The 20,898-nt window shown below is 41.1% G+C and overlaps 2 protein-coding genes across 4 annotated transcripts; one reads left to right on the plus strand and one right to left on the minus strand.

Annotated features, from left to right (window-relative positions):
* The first annotated feature begins 21 nt into the window (after positions 1–21).
* Positions 22–1,956, plus strand: LOC5516322. Its single transcript, XM_001636343.3, has one exon. It carries the CDS (start codon positions 149–151, stop codon positions 1,289–1,291), a length of 1,143 nt encoding a protein of 380 aa, XP_001636393.2. The 5' UTR covers positions 22–148; the 3' UTR covers positions 1,292–1,956.
* On the minus strand, positions 1,946–20,890 carry LOC5516323 (adhesion G protein-coupled receptor L2). 3 transcript variants are annotated; one of them, XM_048728831.1, is made up of 30 exons: positions 20,531–20,890; positions 18,032–18,143; positions 14,782–14,868; positions 14,227–14,388; positions 13,138–13,244; positions 12,862–13,048; positions 12,247–12,510; positions 11,138–11,443; positions 10,753–10,875; positions 10,291–10,413; positions 9,985–10,088; positions 9,703–9,897; positions 9,233–9,301; positions 8,996–9,110; positions 8,630–8,758; positions 8,432–8,489; positions 7,568–7,673; positions 7,320–7,375; positions 6,988–7,123; positions 6,437–6,637; positions 5,996–6,158; positions 5,587–5,653; positions 5,431–5,497; positions 5,094–5,182; positions 4,838–4,964; positions 4,714–4,755; positions 4,405–4,521; positions 3,902–4,001; positions 2,753–3,087; positions 1,946–2,636 (listed from the first exon to the last, which is right to left on the minus strand). In XM_048728831.1, exons 4-30 carry the CDS (start codon positions 14,300–14,302, stop codon positions 2,547–2,549), a joined length of 3,552 nt encoding a protein of 1,183 aa, XP_048584788.1. In that variant the 5' UTR covers positions 14,303–14,388; positions 14,782–14,868; positions 18,032–18,143; positions 20,531–20,890; the 3' UTR covers positions 1,946–2,546. The 3 variants fall into 3 exon arrangements, with proteins under 3 accessions (XP_048584788.1, XP_032242051.1, XP_032242053.1); XM_032386160.2 differs by lacking the exon at positions 14,782–14,868; XM_032386162.2 differs by lacking the exons at positions 14,782–14,868; positions 18,032–18,143.
* Positions 20,891–20,898: the final 8 nt, after the last annotated feature.

Consider the following 20,898-nt stretch of genomic DNA (forward strand, 5'->3'; position numbering starts at 1 on the left):
ACAGCGGCTGACAACCTAGCCACGTGACATGAAAACCCATTATCTGAAACCCAAAACCTTTTCTTTATCCTGTCTCATGTGTCACTTTAGCTCGTGTTCTACGGTGGTTTTGTTTATTATTTCAGTTACTGACACGCACGAAGTGTAAATGCAGTCACTATTTATGTCACCTCGACGACTCTTCTTCGTGTTACTCGGCCTTGCCGCCTTTTTTCTCCTCATTTTCACATCGTCCACGGGGCATTTGCAATTCCGCAAGCATTCGCCTTCGAAAGTAAAAGAACACAGTGTTTTTCAAAGATTTGAAACGCTCCTAGACGAAGCAAACACTCGCAAAAGACAAGTAAACCAGGCGAAAGGGGAGAATCCAGTGTTCACAACTAGACTTCCCACGACAACAGAACCACCGCCGACAATACCAAGTGTTCCCTCGGATAACTCAGGCTTCGGTTTGACGTACATCGACGTTGGAAATGTGGTTAACGCTAACATTGAGAGACCGATTCAAGGAGGCTTCTGCAGCATTCCATTTAGGTACGGAGACATGTGTCCGCAGAGTTACACTGATATCGGAGGGTATTGTGAATGGGGTAGGGACAAGAAGTCGTTCGCGTGCCCTGATATTCGCATGAACGCAAGGCTAGATCATCGACAGGGCCAACTTGTCACAACTAGAATGCTGCGGATATTCGATCTCATCGCGCGTAAACACAAACTGCGATACTGGCTGGAGAGTGGCACAATGCTTGGAGCTGCAAGACACAAAGGAAACATACCTTGGGACACGGACATCGATATATCCATGCCTTTGAAGGATTACGTGATATTCTTTAATAAAGCTGCACAAGAGCTGCCAAAGGATATTTTCTTCCAGAACTCAGAGTCAGACCCCGCGTTGAGGCCGGCTAACTATCGCTCCAAACGGCACCAGATCATAGGGATGTATAAGCGACCGTACAACCCTCGCTTGCGAGACCGTCATAGCTGCTATAAATATTGTATAAAACACGGCTGTGGTTGGCACGATGGAATGATGATCGATATATTTGTAAAAGATGGCGACTTAAGCAATGCTGGGATTTTTCCTCTGAAGGAAATCGAGTTTGAAGGGTTTATATTCCCAGTACCGTCCACATGGAATAAAATGCTGGAGAAATCGTACGGAAAAAATTACATGAAGGTGCCTAAGAATGAAAAGGATAGGAGACCTGTGGATTTCCCGGATCCACTTATGAGCTGCGACGCGATTAAGTTAAAGAAAGAGCAGGAATCACGGGCGTTTGAGTACTAGGCAAATGCAAACAAACGTGCTGACCCAGATAAAAATGGCTAACGAGACCAAATATTAAGTGAATCGCAGCGCACCCCAACACAGTCCACTCGCCTTGTTGTAGATGTTTATAATATTGTTTGCTACGAGGCTTAAATGGTTACAAAGGTCTACTGTGCTAGGAGATGAAAGGAGGTCCAGATGCACAAGCAAATTCCCTCCCTTCAGTCGCTTTCGCGTATGCATGCAACAGACATCAGTCTGTGGTTCTTCGAGACGAGTGGTCGTCACGCAACATAAGGGAATACTGATTGATACTGGTGGTTCGTCACGCAATATTGACATGCCAAGGAAATGACCTAGGAGTGACCGCGTCACGCAATATTGACATGACAATGAAATAACCTAGGAGTGACCGCGTCACGCAATCTTGACATGCCAAGGAAATGACCTAGGAGTGACAGCGTCACGCAATCTTGACATGCCAAGAAAATGACCTAGGAGTGACCGCGTCACGCAATCTTGGCATGCCAAGGAAATGACCTAGGAGTGACCGCGTCACGCAATACGGGCATTCAAAATATATTTTCACCCGACATGCACCCCGGACATCTTACTCATGGAGAACTCTTAACGTCAGGTCTTGCTTTTTTCGTGAAAAATATAATAAAACTGTGGCGGATAAATATCTGTTTATTTATTTCTCTATTTACAAATCCTTGGAGGAGTTAAAGAACATAAATAATCCATTTTCAAAATGCTAACGTTAAAAGTGATTACAATAGTTATTTAGCTCTATTTTCTTGCTTATTACTTAAAGTCTGTTTGAATTTTGACCTAAAACGGACAAGTGTGTTTGTATGCGATGCGTCATTTGTGCCATCAGCTTTGGCAACAAGGACCTGCAATGAATCCCATACCAGAATTACTACTCGGTGCTCATTCAACATGTAATTTTTTTACTCATTTCTTCCTATGTTTCGTGTGGCGTGTTCCTGAACGCTCGCGTGGTGTTGCGTGACATCTATATCCATGTCATTCCAGTACGCTTTTCGTGGCGTTGCGTGACATCTATAACCATGTCATTCCAGTACGCTCGCGTGGTGTTGCGTGACATCTATATAAAAAAGCTCGCGTGGTGTTGTGTGTCATCAATATTCTTATTATTCCAGTAGGCTCGCGTGGTGTTGCGTGACATCAATATCCATATCATTCCAGTACGCTTGACGCAGGGTGTTTTAAATGCAGTTTTTGTTACGCGTCGTTGCGTGACATTTTACACCCAGTTTGCTGTACCGTTCCCGTGCTTTAATAAGGCTACTTTCACTTCGCTTTCTATGATTGCACTGGTCATCTCAATTGGTTCCTGTAAGAAATAAGGTCAAGATTGCTATGATATCGCATGAAGCACTTACAAGCATATACTAAAATGACGGCGGGCTTCTGATACGGCGCATGCGTATTATACGTCAACCATCTTACCTCCATATCGTCAAAATGAGCTTCCTCGTCGTTAAACTGGATGTTTTTCCCGTCGAAATAAACTCTCTCGTTATTGAGGTGAACCTCTTCATCTTTGAGATGAAGGTTTTCATCGTTCACCTGGATCGCGTAGTCATTGACGTTTGCCTCTTTGCCATTAGACAGAACTTCTTCATGATTGAACGGCACGCTATCCTCATTGAACGGCACGCTATCCTCAATGAACCGAGCGTTATCCTCATTGAACTGCATCATGCAATTTCCGTCATCCTCTTTGATCTCATTGACATCAACCTTGACCTTAGGGACAGGATTTGGATTCACTGGGTCACGTGCTGTAAAAAAAGGAAACAATAATTTCAATATAAAAATAAAAACTAAAAGTCTAAATTCTACACTGTCCACAATTCACCAGTATTTAAACTTTTCAAAAAAACACACACACATACACACAAAATTTAACATTTATTTCAGAATGCAATATTGAAAACAATTCTATTAGATAAAATATTCAGATAGGGGATCGAGGATTTTATGGAGTGTGGTGGCCTAACGTAGCAGGCTTGAATGCTCTGATTGTCACGCAACTAACTGGGCTAGGATATGCGAGGCCTTTAAGACCAGGGTAGGGCCAATATGTCTTGAAATCCACACAAATTTTAGACCGCGGTAATGGGGAGAGCGGGGCTCCATGGTTAGATAGATAGAAACTTTATTAAAGTGTCATAAACAACCTCTAGCCGGGGATAAAACCCCTACTAATTGGGGGACACAAAAAAAAGATAAAATTATAAAAATTATACTGATTATTAAAAATTTAAAATTGTAGATTCTTACTGATAAAGCTAAATAAATATATATATATATATATATATATATATAAATACATGTAAATTGATTGTAATCTATATGAAATTATGAAAAAAAATTGACTAGATTTAAAAATTATCATGCGGAACATAGGGCACAGCCCTTACAATTTTCTATAAGTTGCTTGGTTACAAAGCCAAGATGTTTGCCGTGCTGAAACAAACGGTTCCACAATCCTATTACAAGGTTCTCAGCCCAGTCCCCTATCCGTTATGCAGACTGCTTGTAATGCTTATATGATTCGTTAGGGGGTGGGGCATGTTGAGTTGTTCTGCTTACTTGTTTCGTTAGGGGGAGGGAGCGTGTTGAGTTTGTTCTGCGGGTTGATATACGGTGTCTTAAGCATTGATGACATTGTTGATTGCTTGACAAGTCGTTTCTAAAAAAGAAGGATATTGAAATAGTGAATGAAATGTGAGTATGGATTGGCTTTGGCATAATCATCACTGCAAATTTACATCTGAAGCTTTCATTATAGTGGGCAGTGTGCAGGGCATTATGCTACATCCTGGAATAAGGGACTTGTAGGGATATTCACAGCAGCTTGGTAGAATGCACTTTGTACAAATTGCTTGACACCTCAGCAATCCTCACCAATTCTTTGAGTCCTTATCAGCAACAGACAAATTATCAGACGACAGTAAAAGATATTGCATTCGCTTCTCCAAAATCAGTCGAACGGATGCTAGGATGATAAAATGGCGGCTGACATCCTCTTGTTGTATATTTGCCTTGCACATCATATTCCGAGTGGTAAAAGAGCTTCCCACGAGTCCTCTCACCTTTTTTCGCTTCTCTGCGCTGGAGGTCGGATCTCCTCGTGTTGTCTTGTTGCCTGCACTCGATGAAGAGAGTGGGTCTTCGTGGCACTTCACCATGCGGCGATAGGCGGCGCGAATCTGAGAAACAAACACCAGTAAGTCATCAAGATAAATGCGCTGAGGAATAACACAGATCACGATATCATTGGCGGATCTGAGAAACGAACATCAGTAAGTCAAGAGAAATGGTTGAGCAATATTTAAAACCAATTTCTGAAAGGTTGGAGGCATAGGCGTTTATTTTATTTATGCTTTTATTATTTTACTTACTTTGTGGTCTCCAATGCAGTGAAGAAGGAAAATTGCCACACCCTGAAACGTACAATAAGCTGTTTAGGTGAATCCAGAAAACGATTTTATTCTATTGGATAATAGTGGTATCCACTCCACATACCTGCAATGCGTTGAGAATACTGAACAAGTAGGCCATCACCAGCGTCTCTTCGTTGACGAAGAACACTCCAAGTAACCACGTGACCCCAAGAATGCACGTGAGTAAGCAACAGGATCGGGCCCAGTATCTACCGGACGAAAAATGCCACAGGGTAAAATAATCTCTTCATTCCTACGATCAATGATTGGAATTGGAATATTTGCAGAAACATTCATTTGCTTTATTCATAATTGTAGCTCGCTTGTATATATATTACCTGATTTTGGCCACTTTGCTTTCCTTTCTACCATTACTGCCTCGTTTGGCCATCACGTAAAACGTCCTTCCAAGACAAACAAAGTTGAACTAGAAATACAAGAAATAGGACAAGGCTCAGTACATTATGAGTTAGTTTCATTACATTTAGAATGTAGGATCTCTTTGAACCTTGACCAAACCTAGGCCCAATTATCAGCCGTTTTCTGTGTGGCTGCAGTACAGTTCAAGTTTCTGGGGCGGAGGATCGGAACGATCGCAAGCCCTGACCGTATGTTTAGATAGCCATACCAGGCGTACTAGCTATCGCATCGCGGCACGACAAGACAAGTACTTACCAGTATGACGGCAAGCACTGGCGCCACGAAAGCCCAGATGAAATGACGTTCCAACGATAGCCAGCAGCTGAAATGGGGATGGCATTGCGTCAAGAAAGGTAATTTAACATGAAGATGTCAATTTAAATGCTACGGGAGAGTTAAGAATATACTTACAACGTCTGTGTGCCGTAACCTTCGTGGTACACAGTAGCCGAGACGGCGACCACTATGACAGGAAGCCCTAAGGAACAAAAAACAACAAATAATCACATCTTCCGTACGGATTTCTATGACGCTCGAGTTGATGGACGGTGTATCCTGGATAATAAGAGGGATTCTCAGCCTACAACAATAGTGCAAAAACTATTACATTTTTTTGGTTGCAACTTGTCTCGCAAATAAATTGTGACATGGCGAACGCCATGAAAAATATAAATGCGTTCTACCGCAATTTGCAAAAAAAAAAACTTTACGTACAACAGAGCCCTAAGGGCCTCCATTGATAGCAACTGTAACTAAGCGGCGGGCCTAAATAGTACCTTGCGTATTACAATAGAACCGGAATTCAAGTTGCCTCACTCACCCCATCCGCACGCGAAAAAGATGGTCTTGGTCTTTCTGCCTGATACGCTGCTGTGGAAGACCTTGACAAGCATCAGGTAGAGGATGACGCCTTCTAGCGCCATCCACGCGAATGCAACGAGGAACAGGTAGTGCATCGCGATGGCCAAGATCTTGCATGCAACCTGGAGGAGGAGAGAAATTATTAGACATACAACCTACAGACAAAGGACAAGATCTTGCATGCAACCTAGAGGAATCATCATCATCATCATTATCACTATCAGCAGCAGCATTCAGCATCACCGCCACCTAATAATCATCATCCATGATTATATTCATCACCATTTATAACCATTATCATAATCATCTGTCATCATAATCATTTATCATCGTTATCATTATCAATTGTCATCACGATTATTATCATCATAATTATTACTCATCATATCATGAGCATTACCTGGTATTCAGTTCTGTCGATGCCCAGTAGGAATACCATCTCAGCGAGCGCCAGTGACAGAGCAAGGTTGGCATGGATGAAATGTCGCGGAGATCGCAGGAACTTCATAAACGTGAACGTCATAAAGACAACGATAAGACCGACTAGAGACAGGCTGATGCCTATGTAGGTGATTAGGGTCAGCGCGAAGTGATGCTCTGGCTGCAAATAAACCACAAGGATATATTCACATCTATTCACACCCTCACATCATCATCATATATTTTCCAGACTCGTACCCAGACGCGATTTATTTTAATCAATAAATGATTACTGATAATAAATGTTTAATAATAAACGACTGATTAATGATTGATAAATGATTGATAATTAATAGATGATTAAAAAAGAGGCAAGAGGCGCTCAAATGATTATGAAGGATTTAAACTGTCCTTCCCAAAAAGCATTGCACACCGCAGAAAACTCAAAATCAACTCTTCGTTTTGTTTTCTCGCTTTTTCTTTCAAACCCCAGTGACTGGGTATGAGTCTGCACATTCAGGCATAGCGTACCTCGACCTTGCTTGTGCCCCCATCGCTGACTTGCATTAGGACCGCGAAGCTTGTGAGATGACGACAGTGGCACTGCACATGCGTAGAGTTCGTCTTGCCAACCGTGCAACCGTCACCTGACCAAGAGAGTCTGGAACTAAGAATGAGAATCAACAAATGAGTTCTTATTCAGCCAGCCATTTCATTGGGCGAAAGTCGAGCATCATTGGTTTCGAAAGATACAAGTAACCAGCACATTGTGTCGTCTTTAGCAGGGATGAGTGTAGATAAGCGAGCATGGCCAAAAGCATGCGCGCATCTCTATCACTTGAGCACTCCCTCGTTATCTTTACCTTCTGTCTTTAGTGCCGTTGAGAAACACGCACGCCGGTACTCCAGAATGGGGTTTCTAGAAATCAAACCAGAAATAAGAGCAATGTCTAGGTATGCCGCGCGTGAGAGCGTATCACGAATAATGAGTTGCGTCTATGGCAAATATTATTGACGTCATTATTGCTAACGAGCTGTTGCTATGGCAAGTGTTATTGACGTCATTACTACTAATGAGTTGTTGCTATGGTTATTGTCATTGACGTCATACCTCTGACCGCCGAATGGTGATGGTGATTGGTTCGTCAAACTGGTTCTTCTTTAATGGCTTCAGCGTTACCGAGACGACGGCGGAGTCCACGTGACCTCGTGAAGAACTAAAATATTAAAGGATGCCAATCAGCTACTTGTTTATAGGAATACAACGGTCTGTCATCAGGAAAACTTCGAAATAGCCATGCACTTTAACTATCACGCATTCACCATCACGCATTCACTATCACGCATTCAATATCACGCATTCACTATCACACATTCACTATCACGCATTCACCATCACGCATTCACTATCACGCATTCACTACTACGCATTCACCATCACGCATTCATTCTCACGCATTCACTACCTCGCATTCACCATCACGCATTCACTATCACGCATTAACTATCACGCATTTACCATCACGCATTCACTATCACGCATTCACTATTACGCATTCACTATAACGCAGTCACTATAACGCATTCACTATCACGCATTCACTATAACGCATTCACTATCACGCATTCACTATCACGCATTCACTATCACGCATTCACTATCACGCATTCACTATCACGCATTCACTATCACGTATTCACTATCACGCATTCACTATCACGCATTAACTATCATGTATTCACCATCACGCATTCACCATCACGCATTCACTATAACGCATTCACTATCACGCATTCACTATCACGCATTCACTATAACGCATTCACTATCACGCATTCACTATCACGCATTCACTATAACGCATTCACTATCACGCATTCACTATCACGCATTCGCTATCACGCATTACTACAGTAGTTGTAAGTTGCAAGTGATTTACTTCGTGACACTACCACTAACATTTACACAACTCACATCTGAAGCAGGTCTTTTATTGATTTGAACGAAACAAAAGTCAAGCGTTTGTGGTTTCCTGGAAAGAAATAATAAAGATAGTTAAATCATGTGCATGATATTTTGATCATTTTAGAAACCCTGGTCCCGAATTATTTAACTTCAAAAAATAAAAAACCAACAAATAATAAATAAACAACTAAATAAATAACCCATTACCTTGAGAAGAGTGCTGGAGCACGGAGCCAGGGACTGTAACCCTTGACAGGAAATCCTCCGGCGTGTCCTCGCCTGGCGGCAGCCGCTGTTCACCCAGATCGTTGGCTCCGATACCACGTACGCTAAGCACTAAAAGCACAGAAACAATACGTAAATAGCGCGTAATATGCTCGTCCTATCCCTTAGCGTGTAAAATTATTCTGAAGTAATATCCATTTTAGGGCTTTTTCATAGGTTTGCTATCGTCTAGCGTTTCTTTACGAACCTATGTGAGTTTTAGGGTAACCCCCCCTGCTCTTTTGTCTGTACCACTAAGGTACCGGAAATCGCACCATTGATAACATAAGCATTATATTAAGGTCATACCGATGTTCGGGCTGCGCTGTAGCAGGGTCTGCGAGTCGCCAATAGCTTCGGCAAGCTGATCGGCCATCATATCGAGGCTCTCAATCAAGTCGTTGGCTTCTCTCTCTGCAAATTTCTAAGAGAAAATGTATCCAATGAATTCTTTAGAGTTTTTAGGTAGCTAATTTAAAACACCTAATGATAATTACGATCAACTATTCCACTATTAATATCACATAATAAGCAATGAGATCTTGCCTTCGGCATGTATTTCCATGAATCCCTTGTGCTTGGGTCCAGAATGTTGCTTGAAGACTGAAGAATCGTCTGTACAGAGAGGCAATTAGTTGCATTATAGTCTGAGTTATAAAACTGATTCGGTTGATTATAAGCTGATTCAATTGTAGCTTTTCAGGGACGAGTGCGACGAGTACACCAAGCACCCGATCAATCGCAGGTGGCGACTGCCGCAAAACTACGCCTCGCTCGCGCTTGACGAGAATTAGCTATACAAGAGAACAACTATCGATATCTTCCCGCGCTTGACGAGAATTAGCTATACAAGAGAACAACTATCGATATCTTCCCTGGCAGAAGACCACGCTTGATACATTTGACACGCATATCACTTGGACAACTTTCCCCCTACCCACCCCCCAGTATGTTAACATCTCACCTTGGCAAGTGTTTTGCCCCACCCCTACCCCCCAAGTATGTTAACATCTCACCTTGGCAAGTGTCTTAGCTTGAGCGATATCTGCTTCTCCCAGGCCACGTCGGAATGCGTCACGTGACAAGATCTTCACCGAGCTTACGATGAGCCTGAGATCACCTGCGTACAGCGGTTTCTTGTCGTTGTGGTCAGTGGTAACCCGCTCCAGCTTTGTAGCAACTTGAAAGGGCTTGACATCCGGGCCTTCAAGCTGATAAAGTATCGAAAGCATCTCTTAGTGGCTTGCAATATGGTTTGTATGAATGGCAAGCGCTCAAAATCGCTACAGGCTACCCACCTCTTTGTGTATTCTTGCTATTGCATCTGTTACACACTGACTCATATCCGGGATCTCCCACTCGGGAGAGTCCGCTGGCCCTGAGCACTGTCGCGATGCCACGCCTAGAAAAGTCAAATGCAAACATTTGAGTGTAGTTAGAACTAGTATTGGGATACAAATTCAATCCACAAAAGATGTTCTGTGTAATTGCTCTAACGGCGACCAGTGTAAATTGGCTGGAATGTCAACGTCACCGAGGATTTGCCCTCCCGACAGAACAAAAACATTGTTTTTTCTAAAATAAAAAAAATAGAAATTGCTTACCAGTTGAATCCTTTGGGCAGCGCTGTATCTGTGTTTGCGCATGCGCAGTACGTGGCCACATGATACCGTTCTCGTAATGAGCCGGACAATAAGTCAGGAGGTCAGCGGTAGAGAACTCAGGAACTAAAACACAGCAATGGGGATGATTTTATGAAATGATACTGGACCGTTGTTTCAAGGAAAGCCCGATAAACTATACTCTTCAGGGTACTAAGACCTCGAATTATTTTTCATGGTCGAGGGAAGGGCCTCTACCAATACACCCTTCCTAGTTAATCGTGAGGCAACAAATATGCGTGAACAACACCGGAGATAAGCCATCAATGTTACACTATCCAGTTAAACAAATATATGCGTAAACAATGTACACCGGAGATAAGCCATCAATGTTACAATTCCCAGTTAAACAAAGACATGCGTAAACAACGTACACCAGAGATAAGCCATCAATGTTACACGCACCTTTGCACGAATGCCCGTCGCCGATAAGCCCTTCGCGGCACATGCATGTGTATGACCCTCGCATATTGATGCACTCGGCGTCTTCATCACACGTGTGCTTTCCACTGGAACACTCGTCTTGATCTGTCACACAACAAAATAACGCAAGATTCAATATGTAAACGCGTGACTGGAACATTCATCTTGATCTGTCACACAACAAAATGACGCAAGATTCAATATGTTAACGCGTGACTGGAACACTCATCTTAATCTGTCACACAACAAAATAACGCAATATTCAATATAGTTACGCGTGACACGGAAACACTACAAACAAAATAACGGTTTAATAAGGAGAATCCTGATCTCACAGATTTGTAAAAAAAAAAATTGACAAACTCACCTGCTGTCCTTACAGATTTCCAGCTTGACGTCACGATGACTTCATCGTTATTAAGCTGAGCCCGCACTCGCACTTGGTAAGTGGTAAACTGCCGAAGACCGCTAAGTATGACGTTATCTTGTGACGTCCTCACTTGATGTTCCTCTTCAGTGGTTTTATACTGGATCACATAAGTGAGGTCGCCTTGTTGAACGGGGACTGGGTTCCAGCTGAGGTGGATAAAGTTCCAGCTGAATATGATGACCTTGACCTTCAAGGTGATGTCAGACGAGTCGGGCGTGTGTACGGGAAAGTGCGTGGGTGTCGCTGGAAGGGACCGTTCATTTCAAGATTAGATTTCATTATAGTTGTGCTTTGTCTTGTCATCATCCCTAGCGTGGACTTTATCATCATTATCATCATGATCGTCGTCATCAACCTTATCATGTTATCTTTATTATCATCATCACAATTGTTATCATCATCATTATAACCACCGTCATTACCCTTATTACCACGATGATCTCTTGTCCTCTATATATCATTATCCCCATTCTAATACTCCCCCTAATCACATCTTGATCGTTCATCCACCATTGGGCGACTTTCACTAAGAAATCATGTGCGACTTTTTGAGTGGCAAAATCGAGCTGAAATAAACACAGAAATGGCTGCGATCTCCACGACAGAAAGCGATAAAATATTTCCATTAAAATAAGCCTCTTTTGACATCGGAACTTTCTGGCTGATATATAAGAGCTGAATAAGTTGCTTTTGGTTGTTGGTATCCTTTCGGTAAAACCTGGAGTGATTCCTTAGTGCAAGTCGCCTAATTACCGAGCTATCCTGCGCTAACCACACGCGGCCTGTGCTAACCACTGTAACTAAATATTGCTCTAGATTCAGGATATTACAAACACTATGGTCTATCTAGTATGAAATTATCTATCAAAAAAGGCATCATTACTTGATAATTATCAATTTAAAATACCCCAAACTTCCTATCAAATCCCTTTTTTGCTTTACAATACCCTAAACTTCATATCAAACCCCTTTTTGCTTTACAATACCCAAATCAACCTATCAAAACCCTTTATGTCTTTAAAATACCCAGATCACCCCATCAGAACCTGCAGTTGTTTGGCCTTCCACTCTTTCCTCGTAAACCACATTCACGTGGAACTTGACGTGATGAGGCAAGGGTCTGCGGGTAACTACAGCGTTCCTCTTATCGCCATCGTACACGAGGGCACTCTTGGGCACCCTGTGCTCGAGCCAGTCCATAAAGACCCTGTAGGACACATTAGAACCAGGCACACTCGTGCCTTTCCATGTGATGTACGCTGTCGTGGTGTTGAGGACGAATTGGAGCAGACCTCGCACTGGGTACAAAGCTGAGGACAATGAATACATTTCCATCAATAATACAGAGTTGTTCTCAGTCTAAGGTTAATTTAGGTAAAAATGTTATAGCGTCATTATTTATCTTACACTTTTATTTTCATAACGCCCATTACACAGTTGGTAGCTAGGTTAAACAGAGAGCCATCGAATGGTATTTGGTCTTCGAGAAATCACTAACTTAAATTGTGAGCGAATTGCACTTATTTTATGAACAAAGTGTTTGAAGGCCATAAAGGTGTCTTAGTGACAAAGACACTTAAACACTGCTTTTTAAAGTTTTCAGTTTGTTTTATGCTATCAAATGCTGTTAAAAATATAGAAACCAAAAAAGGTTGTCTTACTTTGTTGACCAGTCCTCTTGTAGACGACGCAAACCCGCGACCAGTCTCGCCCAAGTTGATCTGATCGCAACAGAGAGAACTGGTACATAGTCTGCTCCTCAAGACCGCTTACGTAATACATTGACTTGCCATCAGGTACTGTGTCATACATCGAAATGTTCGGTGAATAGACGGGGTAGTACTGGACCTGAACGATTAAAAAGAATGTATGAATATACGATATAGAATAATTCATTCACATGTAAGTCTACGTGAATAAATGGCATGAGAGCTTACCACGTATCGGTAGGTATCTTCCTCATCTGCGGCTGGCCAGTTTAGTCTGATCTCTGAAGAGGATATATTTACCGCTGTACAGTAAAAGGCACTGGCATTGCTGGCGCCTGCGAAACACGTAGATAAAGTATCAGAACGAGATTGTCTTTTGACTGTTTAATAGTTCTGAGTTTAAAAAAATGAACAATTTCCGATGAAAGCTAATTTATAGACAAAGATATTTTTAAAGATTATAAGCGATTGATTTTTAAAAGTGATTGACGGCTTTGTGACTACGCCCCGCCCTACAACTTCGTTAAGACTAAAGCATTTCTCTCTAGTGTCGGATGATTGACATTATGATTGACAGCGTACGTCAAATGTGTGATAACTTGAATTCTTTATTTTTCGGACGACATTCAAAGCACGTGACCTCCTGGGGAGTGATACAATTCCATCACAGGGAACCGATTGTTTGGGTGGTCATTTTTGTTTAAAAGTTATTGATTTTGTGAAAAGGCATGCAAAATCGAATCTTTTTGTAGACTTATCTTAAATATCCAGATATTTTGGAATATAAACAGAGATTCTAAAGGGTTTAATAAATAGCCGCAAGAGGTATTACTAGCATACGTCTGGGCATCAGAAAGGAAAGCTCGTCTATCATCGTAAACATTTCAGCAACCGCAGAACCTTGTAGTTCGAAACAAAGAAATGAATGTTAAGCATTTTTCGTTTCTTTTTATATGTTTGATGACGCGGCAGCGGTTTGCTAGAGCACTTTTATCGTAGACCCAGTCTGATAGAGTGGGAGAGCAGAACAACAGAGTCTTCTTAAATAAGAAATATATAAACACGGAAAAATCCTTCGAACGGTTAAAAATATTAAAGTAAGAGATAAACATAAAGACTTCTTGCTAACTCTATGTATACCATGTCTAGTTATAAAACGCAACAAAAAGATAGAAATTCTATTCAAAGGCGCATGACTGTTGAACTTTAGATTGCATCAAGTCTCACACCCTAAAAAAAAAAACGATCGTATAATATCGTTCAATCAACCGACGGATTAGATTTGTTCTTTATGAGGGTCAAACATTATACACTTACCCGCGTAGTCCACGTTTTTCACGGTTATGATGATAAAGCACAGCAATAACAAGAGACGAATAGCCTTTTCCATCATAGTGTCCTCAGATATACGCAGTTAGTCTCCGTTTTTAGTTCTGTTCCTCTTCTGTATCTAGTTCTGTTTCTTTTCTGTATCTAGTTCTGTAATGGCATAAACAACATGACAGCCAGGGGTAAGTGGATTGAGTATATCACGCTTCAATGGACTATTTTTTGTCACCATAGGAATAAAACAATAACATAATAATAATAACAGTTCGATAGTATAACGATTGTAAAACCCATACCATGTAGCAAAAAACAGCTTAAAAGTATTTCTAGTGATCATAAATATATCGTTTTAATTAAAAAGGGTTAAATTGAATGTGGCGTGATATGACGAGCTCTAAGCAATGGTATAATTGTGTCTGAAATGGAACAAGAGGTCATGAATTTCAAAATGCTTGATTTTAACTGCAAAAGTAAAAATGCAAGAAGATCTACACTCAATAAAGAAGATATCGAACGTAATAACACATAATGTCTTTGACCTACCGGGATTGTATTTTCTTGATAACAAAACTTCTCCAAATGTGATATTAATGTCTCTTGAATATATAAACTGTCCCCAATTACGTAGTTCTTCGTATAAAAAATATCATATAGAATCTTTCAGTAAAAAATTATGAGCGCATTAAACGGCAGGTATAATCAACCTCTTTGGTGTAAGTAACTGAGAAGGTCGTGTTTAGTGTTACAACATATAGCAAGGAAGCCCTCCCCACGCGATTCCGCGCCCCGGATTTGGTCCGTGTTGACGCCGTGCTATCTCAGCGCGACCCTGCGTCAAGGAGCAGAAATCCACAATGCGGCTTTTCTATCCGCATTCTGTAATAGATCCCTCAGATTGAAAGATAAACCCTTCGAGTAACAATGGGCTAAATGCTATATAGACATGATCATAGTTTGCCTCATACTTATTATATTTTGATAAATCTGGAGTCTCCTTATAGTCGCGATGTTTAGATACTTGCAGGCTTCCTTAATGTGGCTACCGGAAGTAGGTGCTGTTCGGGGCGAATTGATGCAAGTGTTCCTTAATGTATAATTTGCAGGAGATTTTTTAGCAAAGGATTTGAGAATCTTAAGAGTTGAAGAGTTCATCACTTCCGTAAATGAAACCAGAAGTCAAAAGAACATAAACACAAATCAACAGGGCCTCTCACGTATCCAGAGATAAGCAAGGAGGAGGAGCGTATGAATCATTTGAGTGGGCGAGGAATGCGCTCATCACGTGATCGCTTCACCATCATCGCTACCGCCGTCTGACAAGATTCTGCTCGAGGTCGTTTGCGCTGAAGCGAGTAAGGAAATATATTTTCTAGAAATAACCTAAATATCCTTCCATTTTTAAGGAAAAAAATGGTCAGACGGCTTTCCGGTCAGGGTCAAGAGAGATGGTTTTCGCTATTGACACCTTAAACACAGAATGAAAATAGTCGCACGACAATAAATGATTAATTCGCACTCATAGTAGTTATTTTCGGCATCCTCCGCCTTGTCAACCTGCGCAACTTTTAGCTGCAGGCGTAAGCGCATGCGTAACACCAGTAAGAATCCACCACAATAGTGCGCATGCGTAACACCAGTAAGAATCTGTCACACTAGTGAGCATGCCAACACCAGTGAGAATTCGTCACACTAGTGAGCATGTGCGACACCAGTAAGAATCCGTCACACTAGTGCGCATGCGCGACACCAGTAAGAATCCGTCACCCTAGTGCGCATGCGCGACACCAGTAAGAACCCGTCACACTAGTGCGCAAACGCAACACTAGTAAAAATCCGTAATCCGTAAAAATCTAGTAAGAATCCGTCACACTAGTGCGCATGCGCGACACCAGTAAGAATCCGTCACACTAGTGCGCATGCGCAAAACCAGTAAGAATTCGTCACACTAGTGCGCATGTGCGACAACAGTAAGATCCGTCACCCTAGTGCGCATGCGCGACACCAGTAAGAGCCCGTCACACTTGTGCGCAAGCGCAACACCAGTAAAAATCTGTTACAGTAGTGCACAAGCGCAACACCAGTAAGAATTCGTCACACTAGTGCGCATGCGCAACACCAGTAAAAATCCGTCACACTAGTGCGCATGCGCGACACCAGTAAGAATCCGTCACACAAGTGCGCATGTGGGACACCACTAAGAATCCGTCAAACTAGTGCACAAGCGCAACACCAGTAAGAATCCGTCACACTAGTGCGCAAACGCAACACCCGTAAGAATCCGTCACACTAGTGCGCATGCGCGACACCAGTAAGAATCCGTCACACTAGTGCGCAAGTTTGCGATGGCGTTGCACTTGCGTTGTGTGTGTATGTGTGTGTGGGGAGGATGGGGGGGGGGGGGGGGTGAGTACATTTTTTTCTTATAATCGTTTGTAAAAATGCCAATAAATTTAATAGATGAAAGTAGTTATTCACTATTTCATAAATTAAGGATACTAGTTTGCAAAACTATTGAATAGAAACGTTTTTAATATATTTTTTGCTTGATAAAACATTTAGAGTGTCGATTCCGATGTTTCAGAATAATACAAGATGATTTCAACCTACCTGTAATTTTAAACACAATTAAAAATCACAATCATGACGCCATTATGACATCATAATTTCTCGTGGCGATTATTTGCAATCTGGTGATCATTGCTCTAGGGGCATAGGCATTGCACAGAATGTTCCAGAGAGGTGGAAGGGGGCCCTCCCAATTCAAACAGCAAGTTTGAAAAGGGTTAAGGAAGCGTCTTCGCTAAATTCTAATCCTATTCCCACTATCCTGTCTTAAAACAAGGTATAACCTACATCGCACATTACTATTGATCGCCTTTGTTTATAATCTCGATAAAAAAAGTGAAGAATCCTCGAGTCAGTAAGGTATCATTGCTATCACCAGGCGCAAAATTCTGTCTGAAAACGAGCGATTGGATTCTTTAGCGAAGTGCTTCAGACTCTTAATGGATAAAACCCCTTCATCACAGCAGTATGTCGTCTGACTAATTCCGATAAGACTGTTGGTCTATTAGAGACGAATAAAGCATTATTACGTCGGGCAACTAGTGTTGGTTTGATAGGTTTGAATAGGTTATTCTCCTGTAAAATGAATAAGTCATCAATTTTGTAAATGCTTGTGCGTTGATTTTGAAATCAGAAAATGGAGGGTCTCTGCTGAAGATATATTGGGACACACTTATATTTGCGAGATAATAAGCATAAAGTAGTACTGATTTACGGGGAGCGTTACAAGGGAGCTCTAAGATGCCAATGTGTTGGTAGTTTCACCAACTGAACTAAGCGGGAATGATCTAGGGTTTCGGCTCCATAAAAGATCCCATGTTTTTATGTTCTTAGCGGACCGAAGGTTTCTTTTTTCGTTGGACGAAAGTTCTTTTTTAGAACTTGAATCCCACTTGAATCCCACCTTCTCTTTACCTTAACTCTGTTCTTGTTTGTGAAGAACATAATGTATTCGTTTGCAATATCGATCTCGTTCAATTGAATATAATATTCAATATAATATTAATATTCATTGAAATTCTAATCTTATACCAAGAGACTAATAAGCCTTTGATTGAAGACAGGCGCATAGTAACAAGAAATCGGGCGTAATATGTTTCAGCTCCTTAGTTTTCTCTAGAAACGCCGAAAAGTTTATATTTTTTATTTAAGAGGACAATTTTTATATAGATCATGATGTTAAGAAAACCTATGATTAAAATAATGTTGCAAAAGCAAAATTGCATACCTTGGATTCCGTCAAAGGAAGTCTCCCTGCCACCCGAAGTCGCCACTGAAAATATCTAGCCGAAAAGAACGTATATATCTTCTAGACCGAGCAACCCAATAGTCGCATGCATCTGAAAGACAACTCTGCAGTTACAAATATCATGCATTTCACGTCAACATCAATAGCATAAGTGACGTTTTAAGAGCTACTTGGATTTGGTTTCTCTTTTGCCATGCTTCAACCTCGAGTGTTGGAGAGAAATTTCTGGAGAGTGATATCTTCGCTGATGAGGTCTCGTTACAAATCCATTATACCATCGAAAACAACACATCATCTAGCAGAAAATACAACCAATAATTGTGGTGAAAAGGCCCATCCGTCTTCTAAGGGATTAAAAAGTGTTTAATATGAAATTATTGAAAACGTCAGTTACCTATGGCTCCGTGAAATGTTCATGCAAAGAAGGCAGAGCATTTGGAACAAATAAATTATGAAATGGTATTCATTTTAGTCAATCAATTAAATAGCAATTATCGTGTGAAATATTAATGTCAATTGGTGAATTAAGTGAAATAGTGGTGACGTTTTTCAAACTAGAACACTTGAATAGAATGTGAGAATAAAAGGAGCCAGAGGCGCGCATTCCTTTCAGTTCGGTGATTATTATATTCTCGATATCGTCATGAAAAAATAATAGCGACATGTAAATATGGAGAAGCCTATTTTGCTCCCCGTGATATCACGGGAAATTTCTAACGGGGGGAGGGGATGGACGGGGACGGCTTGTATTATTGTTGCTAGTGAAGCACATTGTTCGGCCAGTTCTGTTGTTAATTATATAAACACGAGGTGTGGACAACTACTTCGTCATTTAAGCGTTTTCTCAAAGTCTCGCTTTTTGTGTTCATCAAGTGTAGAGTACATTGTGCGGTTTGCAAATAATCCGACAAAAAAAGCTTTGAAAAAAAAACACAGTTGCTTCTTACATTAATAAAAAAACAATTAGGAGGAAAGGTTTTCAAGTAATTTTCAGACAATGAAAACCTAAATAGCAATCATAAAACTAGCGAACACGATACCATCATTAGTTCTTCACCATAAGAAAACTCAAACAGCAACATGATCACTAGATAATATGACCGAATGCGGACAAGCAAGACACTTGAGAAATCGGAAATTTTTTCGCAAATTCAATCCTTTAGAAGTCGAACGTTTGGGAAAAAAGGTGGGAGAGTCGGGAGAATTTCACTTCTTTCGATAAAACCCACATTTTTGAGAACCATTCGAGATAGCGGGGTGTATTTTTTTCCTGGGAGAGTATCACACATTCAAATACACATTCAAAGGCTCAAAGATAATAACATGTTTATCTTTACGTTTTTTTGCTAATTACAGTTGCTTCCAGATAAATCGAACTAATATTTCTGATTGCTTTTCTAAAATATGTTTTATGGCTCCTAATAACTTTATTATTCCCTCTTGGGGGATTCGAATTACTGAATATGCGGTGGCATTTTAGCGGTGAAATGTTCTGTTTTAGAAGGCCTGGAAAAACATGTAGAAATATAAAACGACAAACACATCGTCTCCACATTGCGAGATCAATGGACACGAGCGAGAACATCTGCCCGCTCCATGTACCACTATAGCGTACAATGACAGCCAAAAGAAGGTCACCGCAGACCGAATAACAAACTCCGTACTGTACAAACATGAACGCCGCGCCCGCGCAAAACACATCTTGGCAGTAACCGATACAACAAGATAGCCTTTGCAATGTCGAAGAGCTTAAAGTACAGATCGTGTGATATTGCGAAGTTATCTACGGCGTTTATGATGGATAAGTTTGAAGGTGCAGCGAGAATAATTCAGAATCGGCAGAGTCAACGGCTTACGACCACAAACGTCACTATCCGGGTTTCTTGACAACCAGTTAGAGAGTGCGGTAATGGAAAGCGTAACTCATGAAGAACTAAGTAGCTAAAGACACATGGAATATTAAGGACAAAAGGCTCTTCTTAATTTGGCGATTGTAATCCGGAAGACAATCTAAACGTCTTACAACATTGTACGCCCTTGCCTACTGTTCCGTTAATATGGTACTAATACAAAATTAGAGCTTATTTTGACATACAATATATCCTACTGTAAAACCTATAGCGTATATTTTATATCATGTATACTAATTAAGAGTCTTCCTTCCTTTTCTTACTCGCTTTATCAATGTACTGTAATTTACAAATTATTAGATATATGTAGTTCCAAATAAAACCTCCTTGAAAGTATAAAAAAAGACTCACCCTATGGAAGACAACCCGAAGAAGAATTTAATTCTAGCCATGAAAACGCTTAGAAATAATCGGCCTATCTTGCAGAGACGTGGAGTCGCCATATTGAGTGCTTATCATGAAGAAAAACACCCATCAAAGCGAAAAGGAGAGAAACTTGTCTCTCCACCTTTAAATAGCAATAGCACCCCGCGGTAGCTATCAGAGAACGGCGAAATAGCGCGCTTACCTCACATTTGGTGTGCTCCTAATCGCTTGCTACGGCGAGTATTGCTAAGTGTAGACTTGTTCTTTCAAGAGACCAGTCCTAGGGCTCAATTCATCACTTTATTCCTCTTCTCTTGCGAATTGGAGTTGAATAGCCCCGACGTCACTATATCGAGTCTATCGTCTCAATCGCACCGTAAGCGGCGACACGGCTGTGCTGCGGTTCTCTCGCAGCAGCCCTCACACGAGTGCAATCAACGATATGATATGTCTCTTGGGGATATGTCCTTTAACTGTTTAAGACCTTAAATAACCCTACGCCACATTCCCGATATTATAATGGATAGGGGTAATTAACCTCTTGAAATCAAATTTCTCCCACAAAAGCTG

Source organism: Nematostella vectensis, chromosome 1 (genome assembly GCF_932526225.1).
Source record: "Nematostella vectensis chromosome 1, jaNemVect1.1, whole genome shotgun sequence".
NCBI lineage: Eukaryota > Metazoa > Cnidaria > Anthozoa > Actiniaria > Edwardsiidae > Nematostella > Nematostella vectensis.